General features: G+C 46.4%; 1 protein-coding gene across 1 annotated transcript in view; it reads left to right on the top strand.

Annotated features, from left to right (window-relative positions):
• Window positions 1-3485, top strand: part of MARK1 (microtubule affinity regulating kinase 1) — a 1129886-nt gene extending 1126401 nt beyond the window's left edge. The window contains exon 19 of the mRNA XM_088454765.1: window positions 2447-3485. Within this exon, the coding sequence (XP_088310891.1) occupies window positions 2447-2801 (355 nt within the window). The 3' untranslated portion in view covers window positions 2802-3485. The remainder of the gene's footprint in view (window positions 1-2446) is intronic.
• The last annotated feature ends 16861 nt before the right edge of the window (window positions 3486-20346 follow it).

Below are 20346 nucleotides of genomic sequence, written 5' to 3' on the forward strand. Positions count from 1 at the left end.
GTTTCAGCATAGGATTGCTACTCTTCCTGATGTCTGCACCTTTATGCAAGGTGTCCTTCGTATTCAGCCTCCCTTTGTTCCACCAGTGGCTCCTTGGGATTTGGCTGTGGTCCTGACGGCTCTCCAAGGACTGCCATTTGAACCACTGGACTCAGTGGATTTGAAATGGCTTACAGCTAAGACTGTGTTTCTTCTGGCCATTGCTACGGCCAGAAGGGTGTCAGATTTGGGGGCTCTCTCATGTCGCCCTCCCTTTGTGATTTTTCATAGGGACAGGGTGGTGCTTCGCACTCGCCCTGGTTTCCTACCTAAGGTGGTATCTAGTTTCCACATTAATGAGGAAATTATAGTGCCGGTTTTAATTCCAGAGACCTCGCAGCTGGTGAGGCCTCCTTGGTTGTGTTATGTGCTCTAAGGATTTATGTTGACCATACCAATTCATTTCGGAAGTCGGACTCTTTGTTTCTCCTCTATGGTTTCCGTAAGAAGGGTTGGCCTGCCACTAAGCAGACTTTGGCAGGGAGGATTTGCATGGAGATTTCTGAGACTTACATTCATGAGGGCCTTCCTGTACCATCCTCTGCTAAAGCTCATTCTACTCGGTCTGTGGGTCTTTCGTGGGCAGCTCGTCATGGTGCCTCGGCTGTTCAGCTCTGCAAGGCAGCAACGTGGTCTTCTGTCCATACCTTTGAGAGGTATTATGCATTTGATACCTTCGCCTCTCAGGATGCTTCCTTCAGTCGGCGGATTCTCTTCACAGCACAGGAGCGTCCCCACCCATAAGGAGACTGCTTTGGGACATCCCCAAGGTATCCTGTGGCTACCCTATGAACCCTGAAGTAGAAAATATGAGATATGATAAGAACTTACCCTTGTTATCTCTATTTCTACGAAGTCCATAGGGTTCCACAGGACTCCCGCCCTGTCGCACCTGTACTGCAGGTGGGCTGTGTTCTGGTCACCGGTTTAACCATCTCCTTCTGGTGAGAATGTGATTCTTGTGTGTTCCAGACTTTCTTCTCTCTCTTTCTTCTCCTCCTCCGGCCTATGGCTTGTTACGTAACTGATTTGCCTTCGCTCGGGGGCGGGGTATAGGAGAGGGACCCCAGTGCATCCTGGGAGGCTGAAAAATTAACTCTGAGGTGCCCGATGTCTGCCACCATCGCCTATACCCCAAGCTATCCTGTGAAACCCTATGGACTTCGTAGAAATAGAGATAACAAGGGTAAGTTCTTACCATATCTCATTGTCTGTGTACAAGGTCAGTAAATGGGAGATAATGTGATGGCACGGACACTTGAATGTTTGTGTACAAGGTCAGTAAATGGGAGATGACGGGATGGCACCAGACACTTGAATATCTGTGTACAAGGTCAGTAAATGGGAGATGATGGAATGGTACGGACACTTGAATGTCTGTGTACAAGGTCAGTAAATGGGAGATGATGGGATGGCACCGGACACTTGAATGTCAGTGTACAAGGTCAGTAAATGAGAGATGATGGGGTGGCACGGACACTTGAATGTTTGTGTACAAGGTCAGTAAATGGGAGATGATGGGATGGCAACGGACACTTGAATGTCTGTGTACAAGGTCAGCAAATGGGAGATGATGGGATGGCACGGACACTTGAATGTCTGTGTACAAGGTCAGTAAATGGGAGATTATGGGGTGGCACCGGACACTTGAATGTCTGTGTACAAGGTCAGTAAATGGGAGATGATGGGATGGCACCGGACACTTGAATGTCAGTGTACAAGGTCAGTAAATGGGAGATGATGGGGTGGCACCGGACACTTGAATGTCTGTGTACAAGGTCAGTAAATGGGAGATGATGGGGTGGCACCGGACACTTGAATGTATGTGTACAATGTCAGTAAATGAGAGCTGATGGGGTTGCACCGGACACTTGAATGTCTGTGTACAAGGTCAGTAAATGGGAGATGATGGGATAGCACCGGACACTTGAATGTCTGTGTACAAGGTCAGTAAATGGGAGATGATGGGGTGGCATCGGACACTTGAATGTCTGTGTACAATGTCAGTAAATGGGAGATGATGGGATAGCAGAGCCCCACTCAAGTTCCACTCCTTAAAACCACAGACATTGCCTAGATGAATTGTGCATACACTTATTTAGAAATAAATAATTCAGAAGCCCAATTGCATGTAATGAAATGTGCTGAACCCTCATCACTTGTGAAACGCGTGCAATATGTAGTGGGAAAATGCGAAGGGGCGAGCAGGAGAGTAAATAAAGCAGAGCAGGTTACTGTTCATCATTACTTTGCTTTACAGAGAAAGTATATTAAACTGGTTTCCAATGTGTGGAGTTTACACCTGGTATAGCTGGTAATGTAAATTCTCCAAATCCCTGCCCTGTAAGAAAACTTCAATGATGTATCTTGTTATATATACAAATAATTAATAATGTCTCTTTCTCAGGAGCACATCAGGGGAACCGAAAGAGAGGGAAAGAGAAGACACAAAGGATTCCAAGCCCCGCTCACTTCGTTTTACGTGGAGTATGAAGACCACTAGTTCTATGGATCCCAACGATATGATGAGAGAGATTCGTAAAGTCCTGGACACCAACAACTGCGATTACGAGCAGAAAGAGAGGTTCCTGCTCTTCTGTGTACATGGGGATGCTCGGCAGGACAGTCTTGTACAGTGGGAAATGGAAGTGTGCAAACTGCCTCGTCTGTCCCTTAATGGGGTTCGCTTCAAGAGAATATCTGGGACCTCCATCGCCTTCAAAAACATTGCGTCCAAGATTGCGAATGAACTCAAACTGTGAATTCCACAATATGGAGAATGTTCAACATGACATCCAGTGTCTGAATGTACTGCTCGAGCCTTTTGTTGCCAGGATGCAGAAATGGGCTCCTTCAGCAGTAGTTGGCATTATTTCCCTTGGCACGCACGTCCTTCCCTTACAGATAATGCCCTTGCTGCAGTAAGGTTATACATAACTATAATCAATTGTATATTTTTAAATTCAGTACCACTTCTACCGTACGTAAGCAGCCTGTCGTGTGGTTTGTACAGCGAATCCTATGGAACATTCACTTCTCGGTCTATGTGGATAGAATTGTAAAATAGACAATTGATCGCTTTAGAAAAGCAGATCTTGTATAGCTGGATTTAGTTTTCTGTACAGAGGTCTACGTTCTGTGTTTTGTTGCAATGACGGCATTTGTCCTTACTGTTTTATAGAGATCATTTTGACTTTATTTTTATGTTTTGTTTTTAGTGTTTTTTTTATTTTTTATTTAATTGGAATTTGGTTATTTTCGCAAAACAGAACTTTTTTTAATTTAGTTCAAAACCCTATAGAGACGGTTTATGCATCGTAACTGCAGTATAAAAGAGAAAAAGGTCCTGGTTTGCGAATTATTGCCTGTACCAGTAAAATGTGTACTGGCGACACAGACTGCGCAATAAAGAGCAATGGGGCAATAGATGACACCCCAGTAATCCCCATATTGTTTGTCTTTGCAGTTGTAGCTATGGACAGCGTTTAGTGGGAGATGTTTACAGTATTGAAATTTAAAGGTAAATAAGATAATCTAAGTATATATAACGCAGAGATCATGAATGCCATTGGTGCCAACTGGGCTCTGGAACTGTGCGGTCCTTACGCCTGCTCCTTACTCTCCCAGGTCTAATGTTACTAACCACCCGATGATTGAAGATCAAGGGGGCAACTGTGGAATTCTTTTCTTATGATCGCTTAACATATTGGATTCTAACTTTGTGTCATCGAAAACTTTGGAAATCTCTTCCACCGATGATAGTATGGTTTGTAGCAATGGTGGGTGGTGCCTTTAGTAATTGGAGTAATGACACAGACCAGCCACTAGGGATCTGTACTAACTGTGCCTCCCATTCTCTATTACCCCCTAACATTTACTGACCTACTAGCGCAAGAATGTACTGCATCGGAGGATTGAGTGTCTATCTGTGTACAATGTCAGTAAATGGGAGATGATGGGATGTCACCGGACACTTGAATGTCTGTGTACAATGTCAGTAAATGGGAGATGATGGGGTGGCACCGGGCACCTGAATGTATGTGTACAATGTCAGTAAATGGGAGATGATGGGGTGGCACCGGGCACCTGAATGTCTGTGTACAAGGTCAGTAAATGGGAGATGATGGGATGGCACCGGGCACTTAAATGTCTGTGTACAAGGTCAGTAAATGGGAGATGATGAGGTGGCACCGGGCACCTGAATGTCTGTGTACAAGGTCAGTAAATGGGAGATGATGGGATGGCACCGGGCACTTAAATGTCTGTGTACAAGGTCAGTAAATGGGAGATGATGAGGTGGCACCGGACACTTGAATATCTGTGTACAAGGTCAGTAAATGGGAGATGATGGGGTGGCACCGGACACTTGAATGTCTGTGGACAAGGTCAGTAAATGGGAGATGATGGGATGGCACCGGACACTTGAATGTCTGTGTACAAGGTCAGTAAATGGGAGATGATGGGGTGGCACCGGGTACCTGAATGTCTGTGTACAAGGTCAGTAAATGGGAGATGATGGGGTGGCACCGGACACTTAAATGTCTGTGTACAAGGTCAGTAAATGGGAGATGATGAGGTGGCACCGGACACTTGAATATCTGTGTACAAGGTCAGTAAATGGGAGATGATGGGGTGGCACCGGACACTTGAATGTCTGTGTACAAGGTCAGTAAATGGGAGATGATGGGATGGCACCGGACACTTGAATGTCTGTGTACAATGTCAGTAAATGGGAGATGATGGGGTGGCACCGGACACTTGAATGTCTGTGTACAAGGTCAGTAAATGGGAGATGATGGGATGGCACCGGACACTTGAATGTCTGTGTACAAGGTCAGTAAATGGGAGATGATGGGATGGCACCGGACACTTGAATGTCTGTGTACAATGTCAGTAAATGGGAGATGATGAGGTGACACCGGGCACCTGAATGTCTGTGTACAAGGTAAGTAAATGGGAGATGATGGGATGGCACCGGGCACTTGAATGTCTGTGTACAATGTCAGTAAATGGGAGATGATGAGGTGGCACCGGGCACTTGAATGTCTGTGTACAAGGTCAGTAAATGGGAGATGATGGGATGGCACCGGACACTTGAATGTCTGTGTACAATGTCAGTAAATGGGAGATGATGAGGTGGCACGGACACTTAAATGTCTGTGTACAAGGTCAGTAAATGGGAGATGATGGGATGGCATCGGGCACTTGAATGTCTGTGTACAAGGTCAGTAAATGGGAGATGATGGGATAGCAGAGCCCCACGCAAGTGTCACTTCTCAAAACCACAGACATTGCCTAGATGAAATGTGCATACACTTATTTAGATATAAAAAATTCAGAAGCCCAATTGCATGTAATGAAATGTGCTGAACCCTCATCACTTGTGAAACGTGTGCAATATGTAGTGGGAAAATGCGAAGGGGCGAGCAGGAGAGTAAATAAAGCAGAGCAGGTTACTGTTCATTGTTACTTTGCTTTACAGAGAAAGTATATTAAACTGGTTTCCAATGTGTGGTGTTGTTGGTGTATAGGGGTTGAAGTTACACCTGGTATAGCTGGTAATGTAAATTCTCCAAATCCCTGCCCTGTAAGATAACTTCAATGATGTCTCTTGTTATAGACGAGACTTACCAAAGTCCATTTGCCCTTCTGCCTAGCAATGCTTGTTCATTATTTGGGAGTGTGGGTGTGAAAGCCATTTAAAGTATTTTTTTTTAGTAATTTTCTTGGTTGATTGCAGGGTAGAGTAATAATGCTTCTCAATTTTTTTCCATGAGAAGTATATTCGTTCACTTAGCATTAGTCCGTTTTTAAATTTCCCAGCCAAAAGCAATGATTACGATATGTCACTAATCTGTATATTACAGTGTACACGTGGCCTCAGAGACAGATCAGGTCTACATAGAGCACTGGACAAGATACTGGTACCGAGCCCTACCTCTGTTTGTCACTAATCTGTATGTTACAGTGTACACGTGGCCTCAGAGACAGATCAGGTCTACATAGAGCACTGGACAAGATACTGGTACCGAGCCCTCCCTCTGTCTGTCACTAACCTGTATGTTACAGTGTACACGTGGCCTCAGAGACAGATCAGGGCTACATAGAGCACTGGACAAGATACTGGTACCGAGCCCTCCCTCTGTTTGTCTCTAATCTGTGTGTTACAGTGTACACGTGGCCTCAGAGACAGATCAGGACTACATAGAGCACTGGACAAGATACTGGTACCGAGCCCTCCCTCTGTTTGTCACTAATCTGTGTGTTACAGTGTACACGTGGCCTCAGAGACAGATCAGGACTACATAGAGCACTGGACAAGATACTGGTACCGAGCCCTCCCTCTGTTTGTCACTAATCTGTATGTTACAGTGTACACGTGGCCTCAGAGACAGATCATGACTACATAGAGCAGTGGACAAGATACTGTTACCGAGCCCTCCCTCTGTTTGTCACTAATCTGTGTATTACAGTGTACACGTGACCTCAGAGACAGATCAGGACTACATAGAGCACTGGACAAGATACTGGTACCGAGCCCTCCCTCTGTTTGTCACTAATCTGTATGTTACAGTGCACACGTGGCCTCAGAGACAGATCAGGGCTACATAGAGCACTGGACAAGATACTGGTACCGAGCCCTCCCTCTGTTTGTCACTAATCTGTATGTTACAGTGTACACGTGGCCTCAGAGACAGATCAGGTCTACATAGAGCACTGGACAAGATACTGGTACCGAGCCCTCCCTCTGTTTGTCACTAATCTGTGTGTTACAGTGTCCACGTGGCCTCAGAGAAAGATCAGTACTACATAGAGCACTGGACAAGATACTGGTACCGTGCCCTCCCTCTGTTTGTCACTAATCTGTGTGTTACAGTGTACATGTGGCCTCAGAGACAGATCAGGGCTACATAGAGCACTGGACAAGATACTGGTACCGAGCCCTCCCTCTGTTTGTCACTAATCTGTGTATTACAGTGTACAAGTGGCCTCAGAGACAGATCAGGGCTACATAGAGCACTGGACAAGATACTGGTACCGAGCCCTCCCTCTGTTTGTAACAAATCTGTGTGTTACAGTGTACACGTGGCCTCAGAGACAGATCAGGGCTACATAGAGCACTGGACAAGATACTGGTACCGAGCCCTCCTCTGTTTGTCACTAATCTGTATGTTACAGTGTACACGTGGCCTCAGAGACAGATCAGGACTACATAGAGCACTGGACAAGATACTGGTACCGTGCCCTCCCTCTGTTTGTCACTAATCTGTGTGTTACAGTGTACACGTGGCCTCAGAGACAGATCAGGGCTACATAGAGCACTGGACAAGATACTGGTACCGAGCCCTCCCTCTGTTTGTCACTAATCTGTGTATTACAGTGTACACGTGGCCTCAGAGACAGATCAGGTCTACATAGAGCACTGGACAAGATACTGGTACCGAGCCCTCCCTCTGTTTGTCACTAATCTGTGTGTTACAGTGTACACGTGGCCTCAGAGACAGATCAGGACTACATAGAGCACTGGACAAGATACTGGTACCGAGCCCTCCCTCTGTTTGTCACTAATCTGTATGTTACAGTGTACACGTGGCCTCAGAGACAGATCAGGGCTACATAGAGCACTGGACAAGATACTGGTACCGAGCCATACCTCTGTTTGTCACTAGTCTGTATGTTACAGTGTACACGTGGCCTCAGAGACAGATCAGGACTACATAGAGCACTGGACAAGATACTGGTCCCGAGCCCTCCCTCTGTTTGTCACTAATCTGTGTGTTACAGTGTACACGTGGCCTCAGAGACAGATCAGGACTACATAGAGCACTGGACAAGATACTGGTACCGAGCCCTCCCTCTGTTTGTCACTAATCTGTGTGTTACAGTGTACACGTGGCCTCAGAGACAGATCAGGTCTACATAGAGCACTGAAGAAGATACTGGTACCGAGCCCTACCTCTGTCACTAATTTGTGTGTTACAGTGTACACGTGGCCTCAGAGACAGATCAGTACTACATAGAGCACTGGACAAGATACTGGTACCGAGCCCTCCCTCTGTCACTAATCTGTATGTTACAGTGTACACGTGGCCTCAGAAACAGATCAGGGCTACATAGAGCACTGGACAAGATACTGGTACCGAGCCCTCCTTCTGTTTGTCACTAATCTGTGTGTTACAGTGTACACGTGGCCTCAGAGACAGATCAGGGCTACATAGAGCACTGGACAAGATACTGGTACCGAGCCCTCCCTCTGTTTGTCACTAATCTGTGTGTTACAGTGTACACGTGGCCTCAGAGACAGATCATGGCTACATAGAGCACTGGGCAAGATACTGGTACCGAGCCCTCCCTCTGTTTGTCACTAATCTGTATGTTACAGTGTACATGTGGCCTCAGACAGATCAGGGCTACATAGAGCACTGGACTAGATACTGGTACCGTGCCCTCCCTCTGTCACTAATCTACGTGGCCTCAGAGACAGATCAGTACTACATAGAGCACTGGACAAGATACTGGTACTGAACCCTCCCTCTGTTTGTTACTAATCTCTATGTTACAGTGTACACGTGGCCTCAGAGACAGATCAGGGCTACATAGAGCACTGGACAAGATACTGGTACCGAGCCCTCCCTCTGTTTGTCACTAATCTGTGTGTTACAGTGTACACGTGGCCTCAGAGACAGATCAGGACTACATAGAGCACTGGACAAGATACTGGTACCGTGCCCTCTCTCTGTTTGTCACTAATCTGTGTGTTACAGTGTACACGTGGCCTCAGAGACAGATCAGGACTACATAGAGCACTGGACAAGATACTGTTACCGAGCCCTCCCTCTGTTTGTCACTAATCTGTGTGTTACAGTGTACACGTGGCCTCAGAGACAGATCAGGACTACATAGAGCACTGGACAAGATACTGGTACCGAGCCCTCCCTCTGTTTGTCACTAATCTGTATGTTACAGTGTACACGTGGCCTCAGAGACAGATCAGGGCTACATAGAGCACTGGACAAGATACTGGTACCGAGCCATACCTCTGTTTGTCACTAGTCTGTATGTTACAGTGTACACGTGGCCTCAGAGACAGATCAGGACTACATAGAGCACTGGACAAGATACTGGTACTGAACCCTCCCTCTGTTTGCCTCTAATCTGTATGTTACAGTGTACACGTGGCCTCAGAGACAGATCAGGGCTACATAGAGCAATGGACAAGATACTGGTACCGAGCCCTCCCGCTGTCACTAATCTGTGTGTTACAGTGTACACGTGGCCTCAGAGACAGATCAGGGCTACATAGAGCACTGGACAAGATACTGTTACCGAGCCCTCCCTCTGTTTGTCACTAATCTGTATGTTACAGTGTACACGTGGCCTCAGAGACAGATCAGGACTACATAGAGCACTGGACAAGATACTGGTACCGTGCCCTCTCTCTGTTTGTCACTAATCTGTTACAGTGTACACGTGGCCTCAGAGACAGATCAGGACTACATAGAGCACTGGACAAGATACTGGTACCGAGCCCTCCCTCTGTCACTAATCTGTATGTTACAGTGTACACATGGCCTCAGAGACAGATCAGGACTACTTAGAGCACTGGACAAGATACTGGTACCGAGCCCTCCCTCTGTTTGTCACTAATCTGTATGTTACAGGGTACACGTGGCCTCAGAGACAGATCAGGGCTACATAGAGCACTGGACAAGATACTGGTACCGAGCCCTCCTTCTGTTTGCCTCTAATCTGTATGTTACAGTGTACACGTGGCCTCAGAGACAGATCAGGGCTACTTAGAGCAATGGACAAGATACTGGTACCGAGCCCTTCCTCTGTTTGTCACTAATCTGTATGTTACAGTGTACATGTGGCCTCAGAGACAGATCAGGACTACATAGAGCACTGGACAAGATACTGGTATACCGAGCCCTCCCTTTGTTTGTCACTAATCTGTGTATTACAGTGTACACGTGGCCTCAGAGACAGATCAGGACTACATAGAGCACTGGGCAAGATACTGGTACCGAGCCCTTCCTCTGTTTGTCACTAATCTGTATGTTACAGTGTACACGTGGCCTCAGAGACAGATGAGGACTACATAGAGCACTGGACAAGATACTGGTACCGAGCCCTCCCTCTGTCTGTCACTAATCTGTGTGTTACAGTGTACACATGGCCTCAGAGACAGATCAGGGCACCATAGAGCACTGGACAAGATACTGGTACCGAGCCCTCCCTCTGTTTGCCAATAATCTGTGTGTTACAATGTACACGTGGTCTCAGAGACAGATCAGGGATACATAGAGCACTGGATAAGATACTGGTACCGAGCCCTCCCTCTGTTTGTCACTAATCTGTGTGTTACAGTGTACACGTGGCCTCAGAGACAGATCAGGGCTACATAGAGCACTGGACAAGATACTGGTACCGAGCCCTCCCCCTGTTTGTCACTAATCTGTATGTTACAGTGTACACGTGGCCTCAGAGACAGATCAGGACTACATGGAGCACTGGACAAGATACTGGTACCGAGCCCTCCCTCTGTTTGTCACTAATCTGTGTGTTACAGTGTACACGTGGCCTCAGAGACAGATCAGGACTACATAGAGCACTGGACAAGATACTGGTACCGAGCCCTCCCTCTGTTTGTCACTAATCTCTATGTTACAGTGTACACGTGGCCTCAGAGACAGATCAGGGCTACATAGAGCACTGGACAAGATACTGGTACCGAGCCCTCCCACTGTTTGTCACTAATCTGTGTGTTACAGTGTACACGTGGCCTCAGAGACAGATAAGGGCTACATAGAGCACTGGACAAGATACTGGTAACGAGCCCTCCCTCTGTTTGTCACTAATCTGTGTGTTACAGTGTACACGTGGCCTCAGAGACAGATCAGGACTAGATAGAGCACTGGACAAGATACTGGTACCGAGCCCTCCCTCTGTTTGTCACTAATCTGTATGTTACAGTGTACATGTGGTCTCAGACAGATCAGGGCTACATAGAGCACTAGACATGATACTGGTACCGTGCCCTCCCTCTGTTTGTCACTAATCTGTATGTTACAGTGTACACGTGGCCTCAGAGACAGATCAGGACTACATAGAGCACTGGACAAGATACTAGTAGCGTGCCCTCCCTCTGTTTGTCACTAATCTGTATGTTACAGTGTACACGTGGCCTCAGAGACAGATCAGGGCTACATAGAGCACTGGGCAAGATTCTGGTACCGAGCCCTTCCTCTGTTTGTCACTAATCTGTATGTTACAGTGTACACGTGGCCTCAGAGACAGATCAGGACTACATAGAGCACTGGACAAGATACTGGTACCGAGCCCTCCCTCTGTTTGTCACTAATCTGTATGTTACAGTCTACACGTGGCCTCAGAGACAGATCAGGACTACATAGAGCACTGGACAAGATAGTGGTACCGAGCCCTCCCTCTGTTTGTCACTAATCTGTGTGTTACAGTGTACACGTGGCCTCAGAGACAGATCAGGGCTACATAGAGCACTGGGCAAGATACTGGTACCGAGCCCTTCCTCTGTTTGTCACTAATCTGTATGTTACAGTGTACACGTGGCCTCAGAGACAGATCAGGACTACATAGAGCACTGGACAAGATACTGGTACCGAGCCCTTCCTCTGTTTGTCACTAATCTGTATGTTACAGTCTACACGTGGCCTCAGAGACAGATCAGGACTACATAGAGCACTGGACAAGATACTGGTACCGAGCCCTCCCTCTGTCACTAATCTGTGTGTTACAGTGTACACGTGGCCTCAGAGACAGATCAGGGCTACATAGAGCACTGGACAAGATACTGTTACCGAGCCCTCCCTCTGTTTGTCACTAATCTCTATGTTACAGTGTACACGTGGCCTCAGAGACAGATCAGGGCTACATAGAGCACTGGACAAGATACTGGTACCGAGCCCTCCCACTGTTTGTCACTAATCTGTGTGTTACAGTGTATACAGTGTACACGTGGCCTCAGAGACAGATCAGGGCTACATAGAGCACTGGACAAGATACTGGTAACGAGCCCTCCCTCTGTTTGTCACTAATCTGTGTGTTACAGTGTACACGTGGCCTCAGAGACAGATCAGAGCTACATAGAGCACTGGACAAGATACTAGTACCGAGCCCTCCCTCTGTTTGTCACTAATCTGTATGTTACAGTGTACACGTGGCCTCAGAGACCGATCAGGACTAGATAGAGCACTGGACAAGATACTGGTACCGAGCCCTCCCTCTGTTTGTTACTAATCTGTATGTTACAGTGTACATGTGGCCTCAGACAGATCAGGGCTTCATAGAGCACTGGACAAAATACTGGTACCGTGCCCTCCATCTGTTTGTCACTAATCTGTATGTTACTGTGTACACGTGGCCTCAGAGCCAGATCAGGACTACATAGAGCACTGGACAAGATACTAGTAGCGTGCCCTCCCTCTGTTTGTCACTAATCTGTATGTTACAGTGTACACGTGGCCTCAGAGACAGATTAGGGCTACATAGAGCACTGGACAAGATACTGGTACCGAGCCCTCCCTCTGTTTGTCACTAATCTGTGTGTTACAGTGTACACGTGGCCTCAGAGACAGATCAGGGCTACATAGAGCACTGGGCAAGATACTGGTACCGAGCCCTTCCTCTGTTTGTCACTAATCTGTATGTTACAGTGTACACGTGGCCTCAGAGACAGATCAGGACTACATAGAGCACTGGACAAGATACTGGTACCGATCCCTCCCTCTGTTTGTCACTAATCTGTGTGTTACAGTGTACACGTGGCCTCAGAGACAGATCAGGGCTACATAGAGCACTGGGCAAGATACTGGTACCGAGCCCTTCCTCTGTTTGTCACTAATCTGTATGTTACAGTGTACACGTGGCCTCAGAGACAGATCAGGACTACATAGAGCACTGGACAAAATACTGGTACCGAGCCCTCCCTCTGTTTGTCACTAATCTGTATGTTACAGTCTACACGTGGCCTCAGAGACAGATCAGGACTACATAGAGCACTGGACAAGATACTGGTACCGAGCCCTTCCTCTGTTTGTCACTAATCTGTATGTTACAGTCTACACGTGGCCTCAGAGACAGATCAGGACTACATAGAGCACTGGACAAGATACTGTTACCGAGCCCTCCCTCTGTTTGTCACTAATCTCTATGTTACAGTGTACACGTGGCCTCAGAGACCGATCAGGGCTACATAGAGCACTGGACAAGATACTGGTACCGAGCCCTCCCACTGTTTGTCACTAATCTGTGTGTTACAGTGTACACATGGCCTCAGAGACAGATCAGGGCTACATAGAGCACTGGACAAGATACTGGTAACGAGCCCTCCCTCTGTTTGTCACTAATCTGTGTGTTACAGTGTACACGTGGCCTCAGAGACAGATCAGAGCTACATAGAGCACTGGACAAGATACTGGTACCGAGCCCTCCCTCTGTTTGTCACTAATCTGTATGTTACAGTGTACACGTGGCCTCAGAGACAGATCAGGACTAGATAGAGCACTGGACAAGATACTGGTACCGAGCCCTCCCTCTGTTTGTCACTAATCTGTATGTTACAGTGTACATGTGGCCTCAGACAGATCAGGGCTACATAGAGCACTGGACAAGATACTGGTACCGATCCCTCCCTCTGTTTGTCACTAATCTGTATGTTACAGTGTACACGTGGCCTCAGAGACAGATCAGGACTACATAGAGCACTGGACAAGATACTAGTAGCGTGCCCTCCCTCTGTTTGTCACTAATCTGTATATTACAGTGTACACGTGGCCTCAGAGACAGATCAGGACTACATAGAGCACTGGACAAGATACTGGTACCGATCCCTCCCTCTGTTTGTCACTAATCTGTATGTTACAGTCTACACGTGGCCTCAGAGACAGATCAGGACTACATAGAGCACTGGACAAGATACTGGTACCGAGCCCTCCCTCTGTTTGTCACTAATCTGTGTGTTACAGTGTACACGTGGCCTCAGAGACAGATCAGGGCTACATAGAGCACTGGGCAAGATACTGGTACCGAGCCCTTCCTCTGTTTGTCACTAATCTGAATGTTACAGTGTACACGTGGCCTCAGAGACAGATCAGGACTACATAGAGCACTGGACAAGATACTGGTACCGAGCCCTCCCTCTGTTTGTCACTAATCTGTATGTTACAGTCTACACGTGGCCTCAGAGACAGATCAGGACTACATAGAGCACTGGACAAGATACTGGTACCGATCCCTTCCTCTGTTTGTCACTAATCTGTATGTTACAGTCTACACGTGGCCTCAGAGACAGATCAGGACTACATAGAGCACTGGACAAGATACTGGTACCGAGCCCTCCCTCTGCTTGTCACTAATCTGTGTGTTACAGTGTACACGTGGCCTCAGAGACAGATCAGGGCTACTTAGTGCACTGGACAAGATACTGTTACCGAGCCCTCCCTCTGTTTGTCACTAATCTCTATGTTACAGTGTACACGTGGCCTCAGAGACCGATCAGGGCTACATAGAGCACTGGACAAGATACTGGTACCGATCCCTCCCACTGTTTGTCACTAATCTGTGTGTTACAGTGTACACGTGGCCTCAGAGACAGATCAGGGCTACATAGAGCACTGGACAAGATACTGGTAACGAGCCCTCCCTCTGTTTGTCACTAATCTGTGTGTTACAGTGTACACGTGGCCTCAGAGACAGATCAGAGCTACATAGAGCACTGGACAAGATACTGGTACCGAGCCCTTCCTCTGTTTGTCACTAATCTGTATGTTACAGTGTACACGTGGCCTCAGAGACAGATCAGTACTAGATAGAGCACTGGACAAGATACTGGTACCGAGCCCTCCCTCTGTTTGTCACTAATCTGTATGTTACAGTGTACATGTGGCCTCAGACAGATCAGGGCTACATAGAGCACTGGACAAGATACTGGTACCGTGCCCTCCCTCTGTTTGTCACTAATCTGTATGTTACAGTGTACACGTGGCCTCAGAGACAGATCAGGACTACATAGAGCACTGGACAAGATACTAGTAGCGTGCCCTCCCTCTGTTTTTCACTAATCTGTATATTACAGTGTACACGTGGCCTCAGAGACAGATCAGGGCTACATAGAGCACTGGACAAGATTCTGGTACCGAGCCCTCCCTCTGTTTGTCACTAATCTGTGTGTTACAGTGTACACGTGGCCTCAGAGACAGATCAGGGCTACATAGAGCACTGGGCAAGATACTGGTACCGAGCCCTTCCTCTGTTTGTCACTAATCTGTATGTTACAGTCTACACGTGGCCTCAGAGACAGATCAGGACTACATAGAGCACTGGACAAGATACTGGTACCGAGCCCTCCCTCTGTTTGTCACTAATCTGTATGTTACAGTCTACACGTGGCCTCAGAGACAGATCAGGACTACATAGAGCACTGGACAAGATACTGGTACTGAGCCCTCCCTCTGTTTGTCACTAATCTGTGTGTTACAGTGTACACGTGGCCTCAGAGACAGATCAGGACTACTTAGAGCACTGGACAAGATACTGGTACCGAGCCCTCCCTCTGTCACTAATCTGTGTGTTACAGTGTACATGTGGCCTCAGAGACAGATCAGGACTACATAGAGCACTGGACAAGATACTGGTATCGAGCCCTCCCTCTGTCACTAATCTGTGTGTTACAGTGTACACGTGGCCTCAGAGACAGATCAGGACTACATAGAGCACTGGACAAGATACTGGTACCGAGCCCTCCCTCTGTCACTAATCTGTGTGTTACAGTGTACACGTGGCCTCAGAGACAGATCAGGACTACATAGAGCACTGGACAAGATACTGGTACCGAGCCCTCCCTCTGTTTGTCACTAATCTGTGTGTTACAGTCTACACGTGGCCTCAGATACAGATCAGGACTACATAGAGCACTGGACAAGATACTGGTACCGAGCCCTCCCTCTGTTTGTCACTAATCTGTGTGTTACAGTCTACACGTGGCCTCAGAGACAGATCAGGACTACATAGAGCACTGGACAAGATACTGGTACCGTGCCCTCCCTCTGTTTGTCACTAATCTGTATGTTACAGTGTACACGTGGCCTCAGATACAGATCAGGACTACATAGAGCACTGGACAAGATACTGGTACATACAGTGCATCCGGAAAGTATTCACAACGTTTCACTTTATCCACATGTTGTTATGTTACAGCCTTATTCCAAAATGGAATAAATTCATTTTTGTCCTCGAAATTCTACACACAATTCCCCATAATGACACAGTGAAAAAAGTTTATTTGAGATTTTTGCAAATTTATTTAAAAAAATAAAAAACGAAGAAATCACATGTACATAAGTAGTCACAGCCTTTGCTCAATACTTTGTTGATGCATCTTTGGCAGCAATTACAACCTCAAGTCTTTTTGAATATGATGCCACAAGCTTGGCACACCTATCTTCGGGCAGTTTTGCCCATTCCTCTTTGCAGCACCTCTCAAGCTCCATCAGGTTGGATGGGAAGCGTCGGTGCACAGCCATTTTCAGATCTCTCCGGAGATGTTCAATCGGAGTCAAGTCTGGGCTCTGGCTGGGCCACTCAAGGACATTCACAGAGTTGTCCTGAAGTCACTCCTATGATATCTTGGCTGTGTGCTTAGGGTCGTTGTCCTGCTGAAAGATGAACCATCGCCCCAGTCTGAGGTCAAGAGCGCTCTGGAGCAGGTAATTTTTTTTGTTTATGCAAACTATTTTTATTGAAAGAAGACAAGATATATCTCAATGGAATACAAAAAATAAAATGGATATAGATTCTAATAAAAAGTTATTCCATTTTGAATAATACAAACAGACTTGTAATACAATAGTAAATTAACAAAAAGACAATAAACCAATAGACAGAAAAAATTTAAATTAATACTGAGAATAAAAAGAATAAACAAAACAAGAAAAAAGACAAGACAAAGGAAGGGAAGTCAGGGGAGGAAGGGAGTGATCGGTGAAAAAAAGAGTAGTCAAGGCGGACATTTTATCAGTGCTTCATAAAGGGCTCAGGTATACGCTTGTTAGTGACCCCACAATAAAACATAACTGAGTCAAGAAGGAGGTGATACGGAAGCGGTATGCAAACCACTAAACTTATTGAATAGTGTGGTCTCTTTGAACACCAGCCAAGGGTGCCATGTGGCAGTAAAGTTGGTAGGTCTACTCTTAGAGAATGATATAATGTCTTCCATATCCATGTAATAATCTATCCTCTTGAACCAGTCCTTTATGGATGGAGGGCAGGTAGATTTCCACAGAACAGGGATGACAGCTTTAGCCGCATTGTTTAAATGCCATAGTAAGGAACTCTTATAGGAAGATGAAGTTATGTTTAAAAGCCAGAAACCAGGATCTCTAGGGACCTCCCCTCCAAGAATTGATCTAGAACATTCAAACACATTCATCCAAAATGGGACTAGGGACGGACACTCCCACCATATATGGAGAAGGCTACCTGGAGCAGAATTGCATCTCTAGCAAATCTTTGTCACTTGTGGAAACATTTTATTTAGAAGTACATGATATCTATACCAGCGGGACAGAACTTTATAAAGAGTTTCGAGAGTAGCTATGCAAGAAGAACTGGCAAAGGTGTTATCAAACACCAACTCCCAATCGATGTTCTGAACTTTATCCTGGAGTTCTTTTTCCCATACTTTAGTAAATAAAGGGGGTAGTTTAAACAAATTTTCAATAATTAAAGAATATAATGTGGATATAGTGTGAGACGGAGTTTGAGAGGTTGAGCACAAGGATTCGAACAAAGTGGGGGACCTAGTAAGATCCTGGAGCAGGTTTTTATCTAGGATGTCTCTGTACATTGCTGCATCCATCTTTCCCTCTATCCTGACTAGTCTCCCTGTTCCTGCCGTTGAAAAACATCCCCACAGCATGATGCTGCCACCACCATGCTTCAATGTAGGGATGGCATTGGCCTGGTGAAGAGCGGTGCCTGGTTTCCTCCAAACATAACGCCTGGCATTCACGCCAAGGAGTTCAATCTTTGTCTCATCAGACCAGAGAATTTTGTTTCTCATGGTCTGAGAGTCCTTCAGGTGCATTTTGGCAAACTCCAGGTGGGCTGCCATGTGCTTTTTACTAAGGAGTGGCTTCCATCTGGCCACTCTACCATACAGGCCTAATTGGTGGATTGCTGCAGAGATGGTTGTCCTTCTGGAAGGTTCACCTCTCGCCACAGAGGAACGCTGTAGCTCTGACAGAGTGACCATCGGATTCTTCGTTACCTTCCTGACTAGGGCCTTCTCCCACGATCGCTCAGTTTAGATGGCCGGCTAACTCTAGGAAGAGTCCTGGTGGTTCCGAACTTCTTCCATTTACGGATGATGGAGGTCACTGTGCTCATTGGGACCTTCAAAGCAGCAGATATTTTTCTATACCCTTCCCCAGATTTGTGCAGACAATTCTACAGACAATTCCTTGGACTTCATGCTTGGTTTGTGCTCTGACATGCACTGTCAAGTGTGGGACCTTATATAGACAGGTGTATGCCTTTCAAAATCATGTCCAAACAACTGAATTTACAGCAGATAGACTCGAATTAAGCTGTAGAAACATCTCAAGGATGATCAGTGGAAACAGGATGCACCTGAGCTCAATTTTGAGCTTAATGGCAAAGGCTGTGAATACTTATGTACATGTGATTTCTTTGTTTTTTTTTTTAAATTACATTTGCAAAAATCTCAAAAAATGTTTTTACATGTTGTCATTATTGGGTATTTGTGTGTAGAATTTTGAGGACAAAATTAATTTATTCCATTTTAGAATAAGGCTGTAACATAACAAAATGTGGAAAAAGTGAAGCGCTGTGAATACTTTCCGGATGCACTGCATAAATGAGATGAGTAATATGGGTTTCTCGGTGTCCATTGGGCCAGTGACAAGAGCCTAGATTACTTAATGCACATTGGCTTTCTTACAGTGGAGACAGCCTTGCTGTTACCTGAAATAGCAATTCATTAGGAACTGGCAACCTTGTACACTAGCATCCCAATACCCAGCAGGTTACCGTACTGTATGTGTGTGATCTGTACACTAGTGTCCCAATACCCAGGAGGTTACCGGTACTATATGTGGGTGGTCTGTACACTAGCGTCCCAATACCCAGCAGGTTACTGTTACTGTATGTGGCTGATCTGTACACTAGTGTCCCAATAGCCAGCAGGTTACCGGTACTGTATGTGTGTGATCTGTACACTAGTGTCCCTATACCCAGCAGGTTACCGGTACTATATGTGGGTGGTCTGTACACTAGCGTCCCAATACCCAGCAGGTTACTGTTACTGTATGTGGCTGATCTGTACACTAGTGTCCCAATACCCAGCAGGTTACCGGTACTGTATGTGTGTGATCTGTACACTAGTGTCCAATACCCAGCAGGTTACCGGTACTGTATGTGTGTGATCTGTATACTAGTGTCCCAATACCCAGCAGGTTACCGGTACTGTATGTGTGTGATCTGTACACTAGGGTCCCAATACCCAGCAGGTTACTGTTACTGTATGTGTGTGATCTGTACACTAGCGTCCCAATACCCAGCAGGTTACCGGTACTGTATGTGTGTGATCTGTACACTAGTGTCCCAATACCCAGCAGGTTACCGGTACTGTATGTGTGTGATCTGTACACTAGGGTCCCAATACCCAGCAGGTTACTGTTACTGTATGTGGGTGATCTGTACACTAGCGTCCCAATACCCAGCAGGTTACCGGTACTGTATGTGTGTGATCTGTACACTAGGGTCCCAATACCCAGCAGGTTACTGTTACTGTATGTGTGTGATCTGTACACTAGCGTCCCAATACCCAGCAGGTTACCGGTACTGTACGTGGCTGATCTGTACACTAGTGTCCCAATACCCAGCAGGTTACCGGTACTGTATGTGGGTGATCTGTACACTAGCATCCCAATACCCAGCAGGTTACTGTTACTGTATGTGTGTAATCTGTACACTAGTGTCCCAATACCCAGCAGGTTTATGGTACTGTATGTGTGTGATCTGTACACTAGCATATCTGTACACTAGCGTCCCAATACCCAGCAGGTTACCGGTACTGTATGTGGGTGATCTGTACAATAGTGTCCCAATACCCAGCAGGTTACTGTTACTGTATGTGTGTGAACTGTACACTAGTGTCCCAATACCCAGCAGGTTACCGGTACTGTATGTGTGTGATCTGTACACTAGTGTCCCAATACCCAGCAGGTTACCGTTACTGTATGT

This window comes from Taudactylus pleione, unplaced genomic scaffold, assembly GCF_031769625.1.
Source record: "Taudactylus pleione unplaced genomic scaffold, aTauple2 ptg000631l, whole genome shotgun sequence".
NCBI lineage: Eukaryota > Metazoa > Chordata > Amphibia > Anura > Myobatrachidae > Taudactylus > Taudactylus pleione.